Below are 18,216 nucleotides of genomic sequence, written 5' to 3'. Positions count from 1 at the left end.
TGTACTACAGTTCAGTACTTTCAGAAGTCCAACACCAAAAAATTACCTATCTATTTCATGCATGTAAACCATAAATGATTTACTGGAAATAGGTAAGTTATTTATGTCAGTAAGACTTAAGAATGCAAAATTCTGCCTTTATAGAACAACTAGTTCTAACAAGACTATACACAGGTATTAGCATTTACCTGAAGATCATCACTGTATTTGTGTAGGCTTTTTGCAGAGTCATTTTGAGTATCTTCTCTTAGCAAGCAGTTGGTGTTCTCTATCCAAACTTTCATATTCTTCAAGAGTTCATCATATTCTTCCATCTTGCTGGCAGCCTAGGAAATTACAGAATTTTATAAAAGAGAACAAATGCATTTCTATTCACTGTATAGCATAAATTCATATATGGGCAAGATTAAAAGAAAACTGGGTGCATTTTATCAAGGTCAGTTAGATTAGCACAGTGAAATAAAGAAGTACTTGTAATTTCTCTGAAACAGTTTCATTATTTCAGGCTCTTTCTTCTAACCAAAAGTAATTTTGGTGTTTATGAGCTTACATTTCGTGCGGGCATTGTTGTGATTTATGTGGCAATATTAAATGGGTAGCACATTAGCAGAGCTATAGTGAAAATCACATCACTGATCCGGGGGCATATACTTCCAATGTCAACTCCTGTCAACTATGGTGCAGACCTGGTCCTTTGGGATGGTAGCTGGAGGCATGCTTGTCAGTCCAGAATTTCTTAGCTACAATAAGCCAACGCAGCTACAGTAGGCTTTTGGTTCTTCATTAACTTGAGAACCTTTGATGATGTTTTGTGTAAAGCTTTTATTATTGATTTTTTTCTTAATAGGACATTTTTTAACTTTTTTTTCAAATTTGGGTGACTGTTACGTTTGCCTCTACCTTGTTTAAAATTGCAGTTCTCCGCTCAGCAAGTTGTGAGACCTGTTGGTACTGTTGAAGGGGAGTCACTAAGATATCCATCAACTCCTGTGCGTGGCAGGAATCCTGCTCTACTATATCATGCACTTCTGCATCCAGTTCATTGAGTTTATAATGCCAAAGGTCCAGCATATCCCAGATTTGCTGCATGTGGAGAGAGGGGAAATGAACTATAAGGTCAGGCTCAAAGATAATAGCAGAATTATTTGTACTTTATGTGGGTCTTTTGGAATTACAAAGACTTCCAAACTGATACAACAAGAACAGAACACTCTGCATCTACCAGTGTGATTCATAGCTGAAAAAAAACCACACATTTATTTTCCTGTGAGAAAGAATAGGTAAATATTCATCAGGTAAATGCTTGCTTGTACTTTTTCTTTTACAGACAAAGAATGAATGGAAGGCCACTTTGCATTCCTGCTAAACCAGGCTCTGTAGAAGCAACCAAAAATCTTTTAACACTCACAAAATTTTTTTGGCAAAATTACCTTCTGAACTTCTTTGGCTTTCGCAATGTTTTCGCTCTTCTGTTGTAACATCTTTTCAATTGCTTGAAGGCCATTGTTAATAGTCTCTGCTTTTCTTTTCAGCACATACTGAGGGGAGCTCTGCAAGATTTCAAAGCTAACCTGTCGCAGTAAAGAGAATACGATAGCGGAGATTACAAAGATCTGCTTGTTTCTGTGCACCCCTTCACCAAAAATATTAGAATTCTTTTTATGTTTCTCTTGATGAGTCACTTAAAAACACGGGAATGAAATTAAATTTCCTGTGAGAAGCATTAATGTGACCAGGTTCAATGTTCACATCTTGTTCAATAATTTCCCCTTACCTGAAACGACTGGTCAAAAAAGACAATCCATGAATTTAAAAACAATAAAGCACTGCAACTCCCTGGGTATTTTGCTTCAGCTACCCCTTTTCTAATCTGTAATAGATGCTAATCATTACTGCATTGTGGAACAGGTGACATTCACATTCTTGTAAGAAACCTAGAATGGCACCATTATGCTTCAACTATTTCTTCCTTGTAAGAAATATGGAAATGAATCAGTACATAGTGAATTCCTAAATACAAATTTAGAAATTTATAATAAACATAAAGAGCTCCAAGCCCCATAAAGCATATGGAACTTAATTTTATTCTTCAGAACTCCTCAAAAATGAAAAAAAAAAATACTGAAGGGCCTGAATTTCCTATGTAAAGAGAAAAACTCTCAAGTATGCTGAAGTTGAGTAATAGCCTAAGCAGAGAACACAGTGAGGTACCAGGTTACCATGAACAAAATAAACTGCAGGGAGCAAGCAAGTCCTTGCTTGCCCAAGGTGATGTCTTTTCTTACTGAACCCTGTTTGCTATCAGGGTCAGCCAACTACCAGTAAATTGCTAAATCATGGTAAATATGTTTGTGTGCTGCAGCCCTAGTATTTATGGGGCTCACACACGCACATTGCACAGCTTTATGCTGTGTTGATACAAAAGATCTCTGGTTTACAAGTTATTCTGGTTTGCAACTACTTCATCCTTTTGTGGGGAGAGGAATGAAGAATATTATGTATTTAACATTTTTATTATTATTATTATTTCTTTATTTGTTAGTTTTATTTACAGTACTTATTTACAGTTTCTGACAAGCACTGTCAGAACAATATAATAATACCCATGCTAAGGTACTTTATTGATAAAATTACATTAACTAAAATAAGTTTATAGCCAAAAGAACTGTAGTCCTCCTCTCAAATACTCCTGCTTATAAAAAAAATGTTTCCTTTAGGCATTTAAAAGAATTCCAAGACAATTTGTATTACTTTCCACTACCCAAACATGAAAGTTTCCACAATTATTTCTTTCACTCCAGCATGTAATGTATGCATTGGGATAATGTTTTATCTCAGAAATTGAATAAATACTGTTTTATTCCCTTTCTCCTTCACTCTCCTAATCAGTTGTTGGTTCTGAAAATAACGGTTCTATTTTGAAATAGAAACTATAAAGTTAACCTCATTAAAACTAATAAGCAGTAATTAATATTTAATGCAACATCAAATGAATAATTTGATAGACAAGTAACTAGATTTAAAAATTGTTTTATTAAACTTTCAAATTGTATCAAATTAACTGATATTTAGCCTTTAAAATTACCATTAAATATTATTTCTGCAAGAAATTAACTGAAAGCTTTGGTTTTTTTTCCTTTTAAAAAATAACACAAATGAATAAATAAAAATGAAATTAATTATATCAGGCTAAAATTTCACCCCAAACTTACAGTATTGTTCTATTTTCCTTTAACTTTGTTTTCAGTTAACTGTTTGTACTCCCTGTATACAAAAAAAAAAAAAATTGCAAAAATGCCAAGGCAATGCTATTTCATTACCTAAATTCTCTGCCTGCTTTTAGAGGCATGCAACTATGTCCTGAGGAGTGATATAAAGAACCACATCATGATACCCTACCACATGTGAAAGTTAAACAACAAGAAAAATTGTTTTCAAAGGTGTCATTTGACTGAGTTTTAAAATCTCTTAGTTAAGCTAAACTAACTGCTCATTCAACTTTGACTACTAGTTCGGTTTAAGAATCAGAATGGATAGAAGAGAGCAGCCATATCATACCCAAGACCATATTGCTAGTGGTTCTGCCATGCCTTGTTTGAACAAAAAAAAAATATATATACATATACATATATATATGTATATATACATATATATATATAAAGAAAACAAATGAAAAATAACCATGTTTCAAGTTTAAGTTCATAGTTATAACATTCATCAAATCTTGCTGTACTTACTAATTACAAAGAAGTATATACGAAAATCTCATCAACAGTTACCTTGTCTTCTAGGTCTTGTAATGTTTGCTTGCAGTCTTCCAACTGTGCTTCAATTTCTGCAGGAACTATTGTATACATTTCAGAATATTTGATCCGGAGTTTTTCCATGATATCCTTAAGAGTTTGACTCTCTTTACCAATCACACTCTGAACTTCCTACAAAATTAAGAGAATTTCTGCATTTTACCCCGTTTTTACTGAGTACATGTACATGCATGTATAGATGTATATATATTTACATCCATGTATGTTGTGGTTTGTATTTCCATCATGACTATGATTTGGAAAAGTTTTTGTGATATAAAATCTACTTTGACTACCTCTGCAAGCAGATTAGTCTTGAATAATACTCGTTCATTTAATCAAATGATGCTTTTCACTCTGTAAGAATTAATTAAACTTGATACTACTCCTTCTCAGACAACTGACACATTGATGTTTATTGACTGGTGTAACAATGCAATCCTATGAAGTGCTCCTACAACTAAATGTTAACTTTTGTGCTGTCCCTTTTGCCAAAAGCACATTTCCTCTTTGAAAGATGTTTAATAGCCAATGTTCGTTCCTTCATTATTATAAACAACACAAAAGCCACTGAAAGCAACAGGTTTCAAGCTGAAGTGTCTGCTTTCAGGCAATTACGCACAGCAGCACAGCAGGCTCCTTTCAAAACAGTAGTTTCCAGTTCTGCATGAAGAATGTAGGTTTTATGAGATAAAAGAAACTTGAACAACTGTCTAGAGCCTGTGGCCTAGAAATAAAATCTGATCTGAGTCCTCTGAAAGAAGAAATTCATTTGTTCTGAAGGTTTTCTAGAATTTCAAGTTGGAATTTTCTGTTCTATGATTCCTTTTCCCAAAGTTTGAGAAACTCGAATGTTAGTCATGTTACTGGGGAAAAATCTACCAGGCATTAAAATTAACATCTTCAGTCAGGAGAGACGGTAATCCATTAAGTTCCAGTCTTTGCTAGAGAATTTTTTCCCTCACACAAACACAATGCAAAAACATACGTAAGAGCCTGAAATTGATTTGTTTTCTGTCATCCCATGAAAATTGGCTCTGATATTTAAAAAAAAAAAAAAAGGTGGGGAAGGGGGAGGAGGAAGAAAATCAAAACTATGAAAAGGCTGCATGCCTAGTTCTACCACAGAGAAAGTTTGTGCAAATTAAGATTGTGCCAAGATTTATAGGAGTTTACATATTCCCTGACTTGAATTCACAACAATCAGTTACAGCGTTAGTCTCCAACGCAAAAGGTTTTCTGTATATTAATGCATGCTCATATTCCACGGTATATTTAGCTGGAAAGCACTTGCCCATCAAAACTGCCCCCATTTTTTTCCTAATGGACTTGTTGATATCACTTTTCCACATTCGTATTCTTCTATGTTGTGAGCTGAAACTTTGCCAACCAACTAACTTAGATTAGTCATCTGGAAGTGAAATAGGCATTTCCATTCAATAAACACGAGGGAGCCCCAGATAATGCTATAGATTTTATAGAAACCAGATTTTCTTTGGAAGTAGGGATGAATTTGTCCTGCAGATTTTGGCTTGCTGGTGTTTGATTACGTAAAACTAAGATATCTTTCAATATTTTCAGCTGAATGTTCTCAAAAGAAACAGGTCCATTGTGACATACTGCTACTAAGAAATCATCTCTTAGAGCCAACATTCTCTACAGACATTAGCAGGCTAGAATAAATAAAGTTGGTGCAGAGTTAAGGCTGGTAGGGACTATGTTCCTAATTACAATTTGATTTCTGAAAATCATTTACCAGCATTATCTCTACAATGTCTGCAGAGAATTTGTGGAACATCAAATCCAGAGCATCTGAAGCTGCCCTATGTAGGGAAGATGTGCAAGACACATACTAGGTAGTCCTTCCTAAAAGACACACAACTGGCTGTGAATCTCTTTACAATCTGAAAAGGCTTCTGTGCTTACTATCTGAACCATGCAGAAGGAGAAGAACACAAACCAACCACATGGCAGGGACAATCATATCCTGCTGAGCTGGATTCATTCTCCTGCAAGTCAATGTGCATGTACTTAGCAATAAATTTCATTTGGAACAAGTTCAAGCCCCAGCGCAAAAGAGAATATATTCCAAATGTCCCTACAGAATAACAGAGAGACTACCAACCTCCAGTTGTCCTGCCTTTCCGCCAGCATCTTGGTCTAACATAGATGCAGCATTCTGTAATGCATTTTTCACAGCACTTATTTCTTCATTTATCTTTTTCCTCTCTTGCATTTCAGACTGTACCAAATCCTTATGCTCTTGAGTCTTTTCATATAACCTATGAAAAATTTCCAGCAAGAATATAGTGTGTTAGACTCTACACTGAGTAGAGCTTATCAAAGAACATGCTTAATACAGAAATTGTTATATATATCCAGAACCACATTTGCCTGTATTTTGATATTATTTTCTGTAACTAAATCTCCCAGTTTCTGCCCTTTACTGCTTCAGTTTCTTCAAAAGTGAGTCTTCAGATATTGCTAACCAATGTATGTTTGGTAAATCAAACCAGACGGTATGTGCCAGGAATGATGTTAGAGAAAACAGAATTCAAAATCTCAGGAGTCTGAAAACCCTGGCAGAGAAAAAGACATTAACAAAGATTTCCATGTCAAAAAGTAGGCATGGAAAATGGTGAGTGCAGTCACAGATTTGCAAAAACCTTTTGTGGTAAATTTTAAACTGTAGCACTCAGTAAGGTAAAAGTTGCATTGGGCAAAACGTGCCAGGTCTGATTTTCCCACACATCTCATTCAGGTGCACATGGAGAGGTGCACTTGGAGCCTCCACAATGAATCATCAACCCTTCTGATTCCTTCTATATTTGAACAACAGTTGCAGCCCACACATGACATGGCCAGGCTCAGGTCTTCTCCCCAGCTAGTATCTCCTATTGCCCACGCTAGAGACAGCAGATCTGTTAGGTGGACCACTGGTCTGACCCAGTAGGGCTTTTATTATTTTATTATCTTTTTAAATATACTACACCTTCCACATATTCTTTAATAAACAAAAAAATGCTGTGCTCCTAAGTAGTCATATGTCATAACTTCCACAAAAATTTTCCACCACTTACTTTTTACAGCGGTCCTGCATTGTCTTTATCTCACATAAGGCAGGAAGGACAGCTTCTGCCTCAGAATTTTCAGATGTATTCAGGATGTTCTTTATTCGGTGAAGAAGTAAGAGTAAGAGGAGCTGTTGCCGGTTGATGTTTTCCTCAAATGAGTTCACAAAATCTAGTAATTCTACTAGTTCCTCTCTGTTGGCCTTTTCTTTCTCTTTAAGGCTTTCTGGCTGTTCTTCCTGGAGCTTATCAAGAATTATTGTTTCTCGTTCCAGCTAAGTAAACAGCATGCCAAAGAATGAGATAAAACGCTTTTTTATTCCATCACCTTAAGTCACATTATTCATTTACTCATGCACATAGCTAAATACTGGGAATTGCACAGCCAGATAGTTTGAAAATCTGAAGGGTGCCAGAACATTTGAGTTTGCTCTAACAAAGCACCTAACTATACACAGAGTGATGCTAGGTTCATGGAATTTATTCTATAAATATCCCTGTCATATTTGACTCCAGCTTCAAGAAAGTCTGGAGGTTAACTGGCTGATCAGTGGGTAGGAAATGATGTTCTGTTTTGATCTCAGTACCTTAACATGTAGTTTTACTATATGACAATCCCAGCTCTACCACATTCCACCAAACTTGCAGTGTGTTAATCAACTCACCTCTTCACTGATGAATTTCCATTCCTGTTTTAGTTCTTCACAGTTAATTTCCAGCTCCTTCGCTGCCTCAAGCAAACACAGCCAATTTTCCCACAGCGCTGTTACAATCCTGCCCAGGGCCCTGTCATTTCCCTTGCGTAATCTCATCAGCTCTCCTGAGATCTGCCTTAGCTTCACAAGATCATCTTTAGCCGAGTCAATGTTGGAGACTAAAATCTTGTATGAAAAATAAACAAGCAAATAAATAAAACAATACAGGATCCTCTACTAAAATGGTTATCACTCCACTGAGCTGGCTAAATAAAGTTTTAATGAAGGAATTCTGCATTGAGTAAGACTGTAAAGAAAGTTAGGGTAAATAAAACAAGCAAAACCATCAGAAGAACAGCGTGCACAAAATACTAGGTTACTTTCACTTTATGGTTATTTGGAAGGGAAAGGAATGAGCTGGAGTTACAGTTATGTAATATACAGAGCCGGTAATATGATGAGTACTACAAGAGTAGACGGCAGAGAGGTTCATTATAGCAGAAGTATCATAGGGAAGAAGTAAGAGAGTCCTGGCTGAGGAAACAGGAAGACTTTTCCATCTGAGGGAAAGCAATAGCAATGTAAGAAATAACTGTACCACAGTTTTGCATGAGTTTCTCAAGTTCTTCAGAGCCTCTCTTACCTTGCTTTCTTCTAAGTTCTCCAAAGCTTCCTTATAAGACATCGGTATTTGGGACAAAGACTGCATAAGCATCTTTTCCAGTTTGTTAAGATCATCACGCACCTTATCTTTGCTTTCTGTATATCTTTTGTATTTTTCGAAATACCTGTAGGAAACAATTATCAGACCAATAAAAATTTGTGGTTACTTGTCTCTCCAACCATAACGCCTACTAGAATAAAAATAAATAAACAAACTTTGCAATTAGTAGTCATTACTAATTATTTTCAAATTTTTCTTCAATTAGCATTTTTTACACACTTCAGGTCCAAAATTTGAGCCACTATAGAGCTTCATGTACAAATGCTTCAGAGTTAAAGAAATATAGGTATGTATACCATACATGTGCCAAATAGCCAACCTTAATTTTCTTTGTTTCCATCCTCCTCAGAGATTCCCAAAACTGAGCTCTCAGTTTGTAACACACATCCCATTTGTCCCTACAGTGTGTGATGCATACAGCTTCAATTTCTTATTTCTGTTGCTTCTCATCTCTTTCCTATTACCAAAGCCTTCAAAGTCATCCAATTCTTCGATTATAAAACATTTTAAGATTATGCTCAACAGAATCAGAAGCACTGGGTCATCAGCAAGCAATTTAAAAATCCTTACTATATCTCCCAAACTCGTTCTGTACATTTATCTGAAGGCTCTTCAGATCTCTTCTGTATCTATATTTGAAAGGAGGCTATGGCCTGTGTTGTTCGGTCTTGATTTTCTCAAGTTGTAAGAACAGTTCATAGAAGACATGGACATAGGGCCCTCTGAAAACTGTTCTAACTTGCACCTGCACTGAACTAGAGACTATGGAAATACACTTTCTTCTTATTCTTATACCATGTAACATTCAGTCCAGCTCCATGAATATCTTCTGGAATATACTAAAAATGATTGCACTGTAAATTATTAGCAGTATGATTATTATCTGGTAATTTTCCTCCCATCACAATCACAACTGGGAAAAACTGAGTTCCTTACAGCTCTTCCTACTGAATTACCTGGTTCTATCAGAGAAGAAAGAAGACTAGACTGCATTTATCATCATAGTAAGGAATATGATCTAGGAATATGAACCTACCTCTGTTCATCAGCTTCCTTTCTCTGAACCTTCTCCCTTAATGCTAAACTCTTATTGACGAGTTCTCTTAAAGTATTTTCCAGATTTATTTTGTCTTCTGGTTTCACTAGGTTTTTCAGCTTGGAGCCCAACTTTTCTATGTCAGCCACTGCAGAGTCAAACCCTTCTTGTTTCCACTGTGGGGTCTGACAGGCCTCATCTGAGGTAACGAGCTCTGCTGTGGCAGAGTATACTTGAGCTTCATAGTCCTCAAGGATCTTGGCAGCCTTCTGAACAGCCTCAGTATAAAGCTCACTAGTCTTACATGCATCCTGCAGATCACTCTGAAAGTGTTAGAAAGAAAAAAGAACAATCAAGAAAGATTGCTGTGCTCCTCTGAATGACCAGATGGTTTCTCAGAATTTCACACATGGTTATCTTTGAGACCAAAACTCCCAGAAGCAGCCTGAGGTGACACATGACAAATGCACTCTGCTACCTAGGTAGTCATACAGTGGTGCAATAACATGTGGACTGATAGCTCTCAAACACAGGGACGGGGGATACAAGGGAACTACCAATTCTGGAAAACTCCGGAGTGAAGGATGGTTAAGACACGAGAGTGATAGGATACATTACGGAAATGGAAGTACACGTCCTGTACAAGGAAAATCCACATACTGGTGATTATAATCTGCTCCAGAGGCTACCTCCCAACTATGACTTGCCAAAATGCTTTTCACTAAGCCCTCTTATATTTAATTACACACAGAATGATGTGTGACTTGGCCAGCTCTTGGGATTCCCACAGGGCAGAGAAATTCTGGCATTGTGCTTCAAACGAAATGTGGCAGCAGGATCACTACATACATCAGGATCACTAAGTCCCTTCCCCTGTTATCAGCTATTACATCACATTTCCTCATTCGTATCCACTGATCTCTTGGGCACAGTCAGGATTATAATTAAACTGAATACAACTAATTTTGTCTGTATCTTTAATTTCTTATCACGATTCCCATCATACTCACCAATGCAGAGAACATATTGGTCCAATTCAGTTATAAGAGTAAAAGGAAAATGTAAATAGGAAAATACAAACACTGCAGTCTCAGGCATCTAATCCAATTCTTAGGAGAAGACATACAGCCATACCTTACTTTTATTAAATGTACTTACAACACGGGAAGCGATGTCTGTCTTCAGTTGTAGTTCATGATCTTGCAGTGTTTTCAGTTTTGTTTCTATATCAGCAGCAAGAGATTTTTCTTCTTCATTTTCCCTCTCTTTTTCCATTAGATATTTAATTGCAGAAAACTCTGCTGTCATCATATTCTGAATTGCTTCCCATCGCATCTTTTCAAATTGCATCATTTTCATGTCTACTAGAAGTGGCTGCTGGAGCTCTAACTGAATATGCTTTATGGTGTGGAATATACGCTCTACCTCATTCTGGATATCTTCCTTATTTACACACTGGAGACTAGAGATTAAGTTTTGAAGAAGCTGAATCAATTCCTCAACATCTTTCTTCAGGCTCTGTATTTCTTGCCTCTTAGATTCTTTGAATGGAATATCAAAAACTTCATTTTTGTTTATTTGATTTTCTACCTCTTGCGTTAAATATAAAATTTGTTGAACTGTCTGAAGCAGTATTTGTGCAGATACAAGATTTTCAGCAGGAGAAGAGCTAGAACTATCATTTAGCTTACTAGCTTCTTTTCTTACAGTGGATGTCATAGTCCAGATTTCATTTAGCAACGAATGAAGATTATCCCATTCCCTAACAACATTATCAAAGTGTATTAGCTTCCCTTTAATTTTATTTTTAATTTTTAAAAATTGAGTTTGCAATTCATGCAATTCATCCAGCTGCTGTGAATCCCAGTTTAGACCTATGCATTCAAAGATTTCTTTGTACTTCATCATTTGTGACAAATTAGACTGAAAACATACTACTTTTTCTTTAAGTGCTTTACATTTATTCTTCACTTCTTGTGTAGCACCTAGTAATTTATCTTCCAGGTTGACTTCACCACACTGTAGGTCATTAAGATCTTGTTGCAATGAAGTTATTCCTTCAGCAAACTCTCTGTAAACTGCTATTTTTTTTCCCACTTCATGACATTTATTCTGAATTTGCCTCTGTGTCTTCCTTGCTCTATTCTTCAGACTTCTTAATTGGTCAATCAAAAATAATTGTTCAGATAGGCTCAGTTCCCCAGCCGTGACCTGACTTTCTTTACAATGGGATGAGATAAGCCCATCTATCTCTTGTATGTCCTTTAAAATCTCCTTTAAAATGGCTTGTTGATCGGCTAATTCTGACCATGTGCTGGTTTGGTTCGTGTCAAGCCTGGCAAGTGTCTCAGCATTTCGAAGCTGACAGTGAACTTTTTCTATTTCTGCAATAAGTCTTTGCCTCTCCTCCAGCTGGAGCTCTAGGTGCTGTAGTCTTTGAACTGATTTTAAAACCAGAGCCTTGTATGAATTCTGTAATGCTTGTAGGAGGAAGGTCATATCAGAGATCTCCTCTGGCTTCAAGCTGGGAATGATGTGCTGGAGCTCCTTATCCAGTGATTTAATCACAGGCTCTCTGTCTAGAACTTCAGTCCTCATAAGCTCACAATTTCTGATCTGTGATTTAACATCACTGGGGAAAAGTGCTGCTTTCTGATCAAGAGAGGACAGTGAATCTTTTACCCATGAAATATTTTCTTTCAGCTTGTTCATCATTTCTTGTTTCTTCAGAGCAGGACCAGTGATCTGAACATCCTCTTGAGGCGTTTGTTGCTCTGATAATGTTTCCAGTTTGCTCTGCAAATCATGTATACAGTTCTCCAAAGCCATCTTTTCTTGATCACTCCAAATTCTTTTCATTTGCAGTTCAATCCTTCTTTTTAATAGAGAAAGACCATGTTTAATGTCCTGTAGCTCTGTGGTCCAAACTACAGGGTAATTGACTTTTTCTCCAGCCGAGGAATGTAACTCTGTTTGTAAATACTGTTCTTGTATCAGTCTCTGAATATCCTGTGCTTTATTCATAAGCAGGTTAAATTCATTGATTTCTGCCACCACTTGATCATGCTTCTTTTGCACAGTTTGTTCCATGTGTTGCCACCATTGTTCCAGTTGCCTCATTTGGCTTGCTGTTAACACTTTATCCATGCATGTTAAATGCTGAGATAAACTTTCTTGCTGAGCTTTCAGCTGGTTTAAGACATCTCTCTCTTTATGTAATGCCTGTACACATGCTTTAATTTTCTCCAGAAGAACTGTGTTATTCATAGGACCCCTGCCAAAAATAAGAACAGGTTTAAATAAACAACAACAACAAAAAAAAAACACAACTGCCAAAACACAGACTACACATACTTTAAGAGAATTTTATCACACAGAAAATGATTCACTCACTTTATTCACTTAATCATATATATTATCATTCTCTCACAAACATTCTAACAAATATGTACTAATTCTAACAAATGTACTAATAAAGAATATGCCATTTCCTAACACTTTTTAAAAATCAATAGTGTTAAGTCATCTCTAAGTGAATTAACATCATTTTATAGTAATTTCTAATTTACAACTAAAATTAAAGGTAGTTAGAAGAAAAATTTCAAACATTCTCATTCATTCAGGATTAACCTGGAGGTGTAACTTACCTCTCCTTTATTTCCAAGAGTATTCTGAAATTACCACCTAAAATATACTTCGCAGCTACATTTTTATTCAATTCTTTCCAATCTCTTTGCCACAAATTAACAATTTCACAAGTCATTTTAAAGGTTTTCTAATTAATGTGATAGATAATTGTGATGGATAGGCTAGCTCCATGTTTTGAAGGCTAATTTATAAAATGTACTAAATATTTTGTGTGCATTGGTTACCTTTGGCAAAAAATTAGAATTAATGAGTCCTTAAAAAGAAACAGTGCTTCACTTTCCTAGCTTATTCATTTTAAAAAAATATATAATATTTCATATCTGACATATTTTTGCAAAAGTATTTTAATGCAGCACTCATGTAGGTATTCAGCACAGCAATCATTTGTTTGTTTTGCCTAAAAAATAAAATGAGGAGATATTGCAACCACCACTGATACTTCTGTTTAAATGCTTTAGATGCAGTTTTAATACCACCTTACAAACCTATGTGAGTTCTGCTACCTAACATTAACGAGATGGGTAAAACACTCTGTGTGTCAGCATTACTGGAGCATGGCATGAAGTTCAGTCTAGACTACTTGCATCAGTACTATTAATTTAAGGATCATATTTGTTCTGCTACCTATTAACAGAACCCCTCAACTATACTTACATTTTTATGTTATCTTTTTCTGTTGACAAATTTTTCATCGAGGACTGAGCAGCAGAAAGGTTTTTCTGGTACTCATTAACTAAAGAGTACTGTTGTTGCTTTACTGCCTTAACAGCATCTAGTTCTTGAAGCAGCCTGTCCCAGCAGGGCACCACAGGCTCTGGAGTTTGCAGCTCTTCACTGTTCGACCCTGTTGCATTGGGACATGCTTCTTGACTCAAAGATTTTGCTTTCCATGTTTCCAGTTCTGTCTGCAAATTCTAAAAATCAAACCCACCATAGAAATAGGATTAGAATAGGATTTTAACCACTTTCAGCACAAAATACAGTTAGATACTGATACATCCACATACATATGCTTGCTTGGTCAAATGTAAAGAGCACGCATGCTTGTGCACATTACAGAAGCACATACGCAATCATAGCTGCATTATAATTACTAGCACAGTCTAAAAGAGCAGTACAAAAGATGGCATTCACATGGACATATCTGCATAAAGGCAGTCTTTGGAGATTACCTGTTATGCAAATTGTCTAACACAGAGTCAAACCTTGGTCAAGGTAATATACAACAATTTTGTGTTGTCTGAGTGAATCACACTTCTGTGAGTGTTTCACTACGTTAACAATGAGGAATGGCTTTGAAATTTCCATACCTCCAGCTCTTTCAGTTGTTCATTTATGAGCACAATATCCAGTTCAGCCACTTCATTTTTCAGCTCATTGACCTTTTGTTCCTCCTCAAAGTACTCTGTGTTCACTTGCACTCCAGGAAGTAGTTCCTTTTGGACAACCACTGCTGCACCTTCTTTCTGCAATGCAAAATAGTATTTTTACTTCTGAAGAATTCCTAAAACAGTAAGTTTTCTGACTGCAACACTTTGCCTCGTGTTCATAAACCATGATTAAATCCTGTTGTTGCTTCCCCCATAGCCCCTGTGGATCACCCAGGACCCACAGGCTGGGCCCTCCATCACTACCCCAGAGTCATTCTGGCCTGACAGCACTGTTCAGACAGTTGTGAAATCTCTGTTCATCACTGGGAGCTTGAAACTCTGACATCCCCACCTTTAAGTAACATCCTTCCTGCAGCCACCTCTGTTACTGATAACTCAAATTCGCAGATCTATCTTGTCTTGTCCCCCTCTGCCTCACACATTAATGGGTATTTAATCTCTCCTTAAACTCTAGTCAGCACCTGCATCAATATACTGCTGTGCCCTTCACTGGGACCATATATTTTACTTTTCTTCACAGGGCAACTCATGCATGAAGAAGCTTGGTTGGGACACAAAACCATTACTGTGCCGGCTGTGAGTTCTATTCAAAATTAGAGGTAAGATGAGAGGCATTAGGGAGCCATCTCTCAATTGGAGTGGGAAGAAAGGGACTGGCGGGCTCCAGAGCCATTCCCTGGCATTGCCATCAAGTCTCACAATGACAGAAGGACAAGCCACTGGGGGTATAGCCAAGTTTAACAGCCCATCAGCTAAGGTTGCTGCCTAAGTGGATGCTCTTGGCTAGCCCCAGTTCAGATATAACACATAAATCACCTTCAGCTATTGTGGAAAACAACATAAATAAAATGTCAAAGACTCATCTGGATCACACAGCAGTATCTTAAAATTCTTTCTGTGTGCCCATTCCCCAGTAACTGTCTATGGTATAAACTGCCATCTGTTCCAGGCATAGACTCCACGTGAGTGAATGCATACAAACACAGAGATATGACTACAGTGTGAGCTTCTTCATGGTACCAACGTTTAAAATGAGCAATAATAAATATTTCTATACTGATGCTTTATATACTGTTTTACTAGGAAGCAGCCAGCTGTCCCTGCTGCCTTATCACTTCTTAACTGTCACAGTCCTCTGTCTCTCTGCGGGTCATGAGCTATCCAGAATGTACCTGCTTCCAGGTGTGGGATTCATGCAGCACATTGCAGACATTACCGGAACAGAATAATTCTAATTATTTGAATTCTTCTGGTTACTTTCAGTCAAAACTGAAGGGGCTCACTCATGAAATAGTCAAACAACTTTTCCATTTCTCTGTGTACACATTTGTAACAGTTGTGTCAATTCAAATTTAAGATTTCATCTTAAGAGACTTTGAAGTGCCATAGAACTGAAGCAGAAAAACTCAGCTAGCTATTACAGAGTGAGGAAGAAATCCACTTTACCAGACTAAAGTATAAACACATCAAAACGCATAAAGTAAGCGTCCTGACACTCAGAAAAAAAAGATGTCCTGCAGGTAAAAACTCAGGGCCCCTCTGCTAACTTTTCATGGTGCAGGCCTGTGGGAACCTGTCAATGCTGGGGTATGTGCCAAACGTGACTTTGACTTCAGGCTAGGGTGTAGGCCACAGTATATATCCCTTTTTCTTATCCAGACATGCACACCTTTCTCAGGAAACCAGAAGAACTTACTTCCTCTCCCTTTGCAATGTCCAAAGGGACACAGAGGCAGATCAAAAACTGGCTGAATGGCCAGGCCCAGCAGGTGGTGGTCGGTGGTGCAAAAGCAAAACCCAGCTGGAGGCCAGCAATGAGCAGAGTACCCCAGAGGTAAATACTGGGTCCAGTCCTGTTTAACATCTTCATTAAAAAGAGACCTGGACATACTGGAAACATCTCTCCAATTGGAAGCAAAGATAATTAAGGGTCTGGAGCACCTCTCCCCTGAGGAGAGGCTGAGAGCTGGGACTTTTTAGACTACAAAAGGGAGTCTTAGGAAGGATCTCATTAATGTTTATAAATACCTGAAGCAAGGATGCAGTGAAAATGGAGTGAAAATGCAGTGAAAATGGAGTCTTTTCAGTGGTGCCCAGTGGCAGGCCAAGAGGCAATGGGTACAAACAGGAAAACAGGATGCTCCATCTAAACGTGAGGAAACAGGTCTTTACTGTGCAGGTGACAGAGCACTGGAACAGGTTGCCCAGGGAGGTTGTGGAGCCGCCATGCTTTGAGATCTTCAAAAACCATCTGGACATGGTCCTGGGCAACCTGCCCTAGGTGGCCCTGCTTAAGAAGGGAAGTTGGACCAAATGATCTCTACAGGTCCCTTCCAACCTCAACCATACTATGATTCTGAATACAAACACTGCCACCCTCCCCCAGATCACTTTTAGAAGTGCAAATCAGTCAATCTGTTGGGATTTCCAGTAACAGCAGAAGTGTGAGTCCTAGGTAAGACCTGCTACAAACCTGACTATAGATTTAATTATGAAGACTAGAACTGACTTCACCTTCAATTTAGGGATGTAGTGACCAAAGATCAGCAATCACAGAGCAGAGAGAATTCTTAGGAACACTACTGCTGATGAACAACTTTACTAAATCTATTCTTCTTTAAGAGTAATGTCATTTAGTAAAATACCTTGTTAGTCATGCAGCTTCAGGTAATTATTCTTTATTTTATTTAATTTATTTTCTTATGCTGGATTGCCCTTGAATTTTAGTTTCCTGATTTCCCTTATGATGGCAAAGTCTATCACAGCTAACTACAGTAACATGGAAAGTTGTACTGATTAACGATTTCAAGAGAAACTCTGGATATCATTAAATAAAGCCTGATTATGATGATTCTGAAAACCAATATTGTTCTTTTAAACAGAACCACTGAAAAAAATGTGTGGCGAGCACTTCAAAGAAAGTTCAAAACTACTGCGGACATAAAGCAGAACTCTATACAATAGGCTTGATTTTGATGTGACAGTAATTGCTTCTTCATTTATAACAGAACTTCAGCTGAAGCCCACACTGTAACAAAAATTCAGTGACACTGACAAATGCAACTTGAAATACCAGAACATGGTTTACCTCATGTGCAGAAACTGGGAAGTTTGATTCTAGACCCTCATTCCCAGCTGCTGCAGATTTCAGGATTTCATTCTTCTGGCACACAGTTTGTTGAATCTTCTCCATGTCTTCTTTGTGGGATTGATTCTTGACATCAATAAGCTTCTCATTATTTTTCTGTAAAAATATATATATATATTTATATATAAATAAATAATATATATATATATATAATAAAATATATATATTTTATATATAAGTATAAATATATATATATAAATATATATAAATATATATATACTTATATATATAAATATATATAAGTATATATATATATACTTGTTTCTTTTATATATATATATATAAATATCCATATATATATAAAAGAAACAAGTAACATAAAAGCTCTAATCAAACATTCTGAGTAGTAATTACAGTGCTTGACATGGCAAAGTTACAAAGCCCACGATTATAGATAAATGAGGAAAACCATAATTGTATCACAAACTTATTGTGGGCAAGGTTATGGCAAAGGAAACCATTTAGAAGTAGTGCTATAATTTTGTTATAAGTTTTAGTAAAAATTGCAGATTGCAAGTGTTCTTCCTCTAACTTACACTGTTCACGCTTCATTATTCTAAGCATGGACTTTGAACTGTGTACCCCTGGATGCAGCCTTGAATACATTTTTAAAAGGTTTAGCTTCCTCCTGAGGCTTCAGTCTTGTACGTGCACTGTAAACAGAGTGCCTGCGGTTCGGCACCCAGCCAACTACCAGGCA

The 18,216-nt window shown here is 37.0% G+C and overlaps 1 protein-coding gene across 7 annotated transcripts in view; it reads right to left on the bottom strand.

Annotated features, from left to right (window-relative positions):
• The window catches only part of SYNE2 (spectrin repeat containing nuclear envelope protein 2), a 189,988-nt gene that overhangs the window by 95,107 nt on the left and 76,665 nt on the right, over nucleotides 1–18,216 (bottom strand). For all 7 annotated transcript variants that reach the window (XM_068682523.1, XM_068682516.1, XM_068682522.1 and 4 more), the window contains exons 47-59: nucleotides 17,457–17,612; nucleotides 14,288–14,443; nucleotides 13,632–13,891; nucleotides 10,488–12,603; nucleotides 9,330–9,652; nucleotides 8,213–8,357; nucleotides 7,540–7,755; nucleotides 6,884–7,149; nucleotides 5,929–6,085; nucleotides 3,780–3,935; nucleotides 1,431–1,571; nucleotides 901–1,083; nucleotides 189–326 (exon numbers count right to left, since the gene is read on the bottom strand). In XM_068682523.1, coding sequence (XP_068538624.1) covers nucleotides 189–326; nucleotides 901–1,083; nucleotides 1,431–1,571; nucleotides 3,780–3,935; nucleotides 5,929–6,085; nucleotides 6,884–7,149; nucleotides 7,540–7,755; nucleotides 8,213–8,357; nucleotides 9,330–9,652; nucleotides 10,488–12,603; nucleotides 13,632–13,891; nucleotides 14,288–14,443; nucleotides 17,457–17,612 — 4,413 coding nt within the window. The remainder of the gene's footprint in view (nucleotides 1–188; nucleotides 327–900; nucleotides 1,084–1,430; nucleotides 1,572–3,779; nucleotides 3,936–5,928; nucleotides 6,086–6,883; nucleotides 7,150–7,539; nucleotides 7,756–8,212; nucleotides 8,358–9,329; nucleotides 9,653–10,487; nucleotides 12,604–13,631; nucleotides 13,892–14,287; nucleotides 14,444–17,456; nucleotides 17,613–18,216) is intronic.

This window comes from Anas acuta, chromosome 5 (assembly GCF_963932015.1).
Source record: "Anas acuta chromosome 5, bAnaAcu1.1, whole genome shotgun sequence".
In the NCBI taxonomy this organism is placed as follows: Eukaryota; Metazoa; Chordata; class Aves; order Anseriformes; family Anatidae; genus Anas; species Anas acuta.
This window is presented reverse-complemented; position numbering and strand designations above follow the sequence as displayed.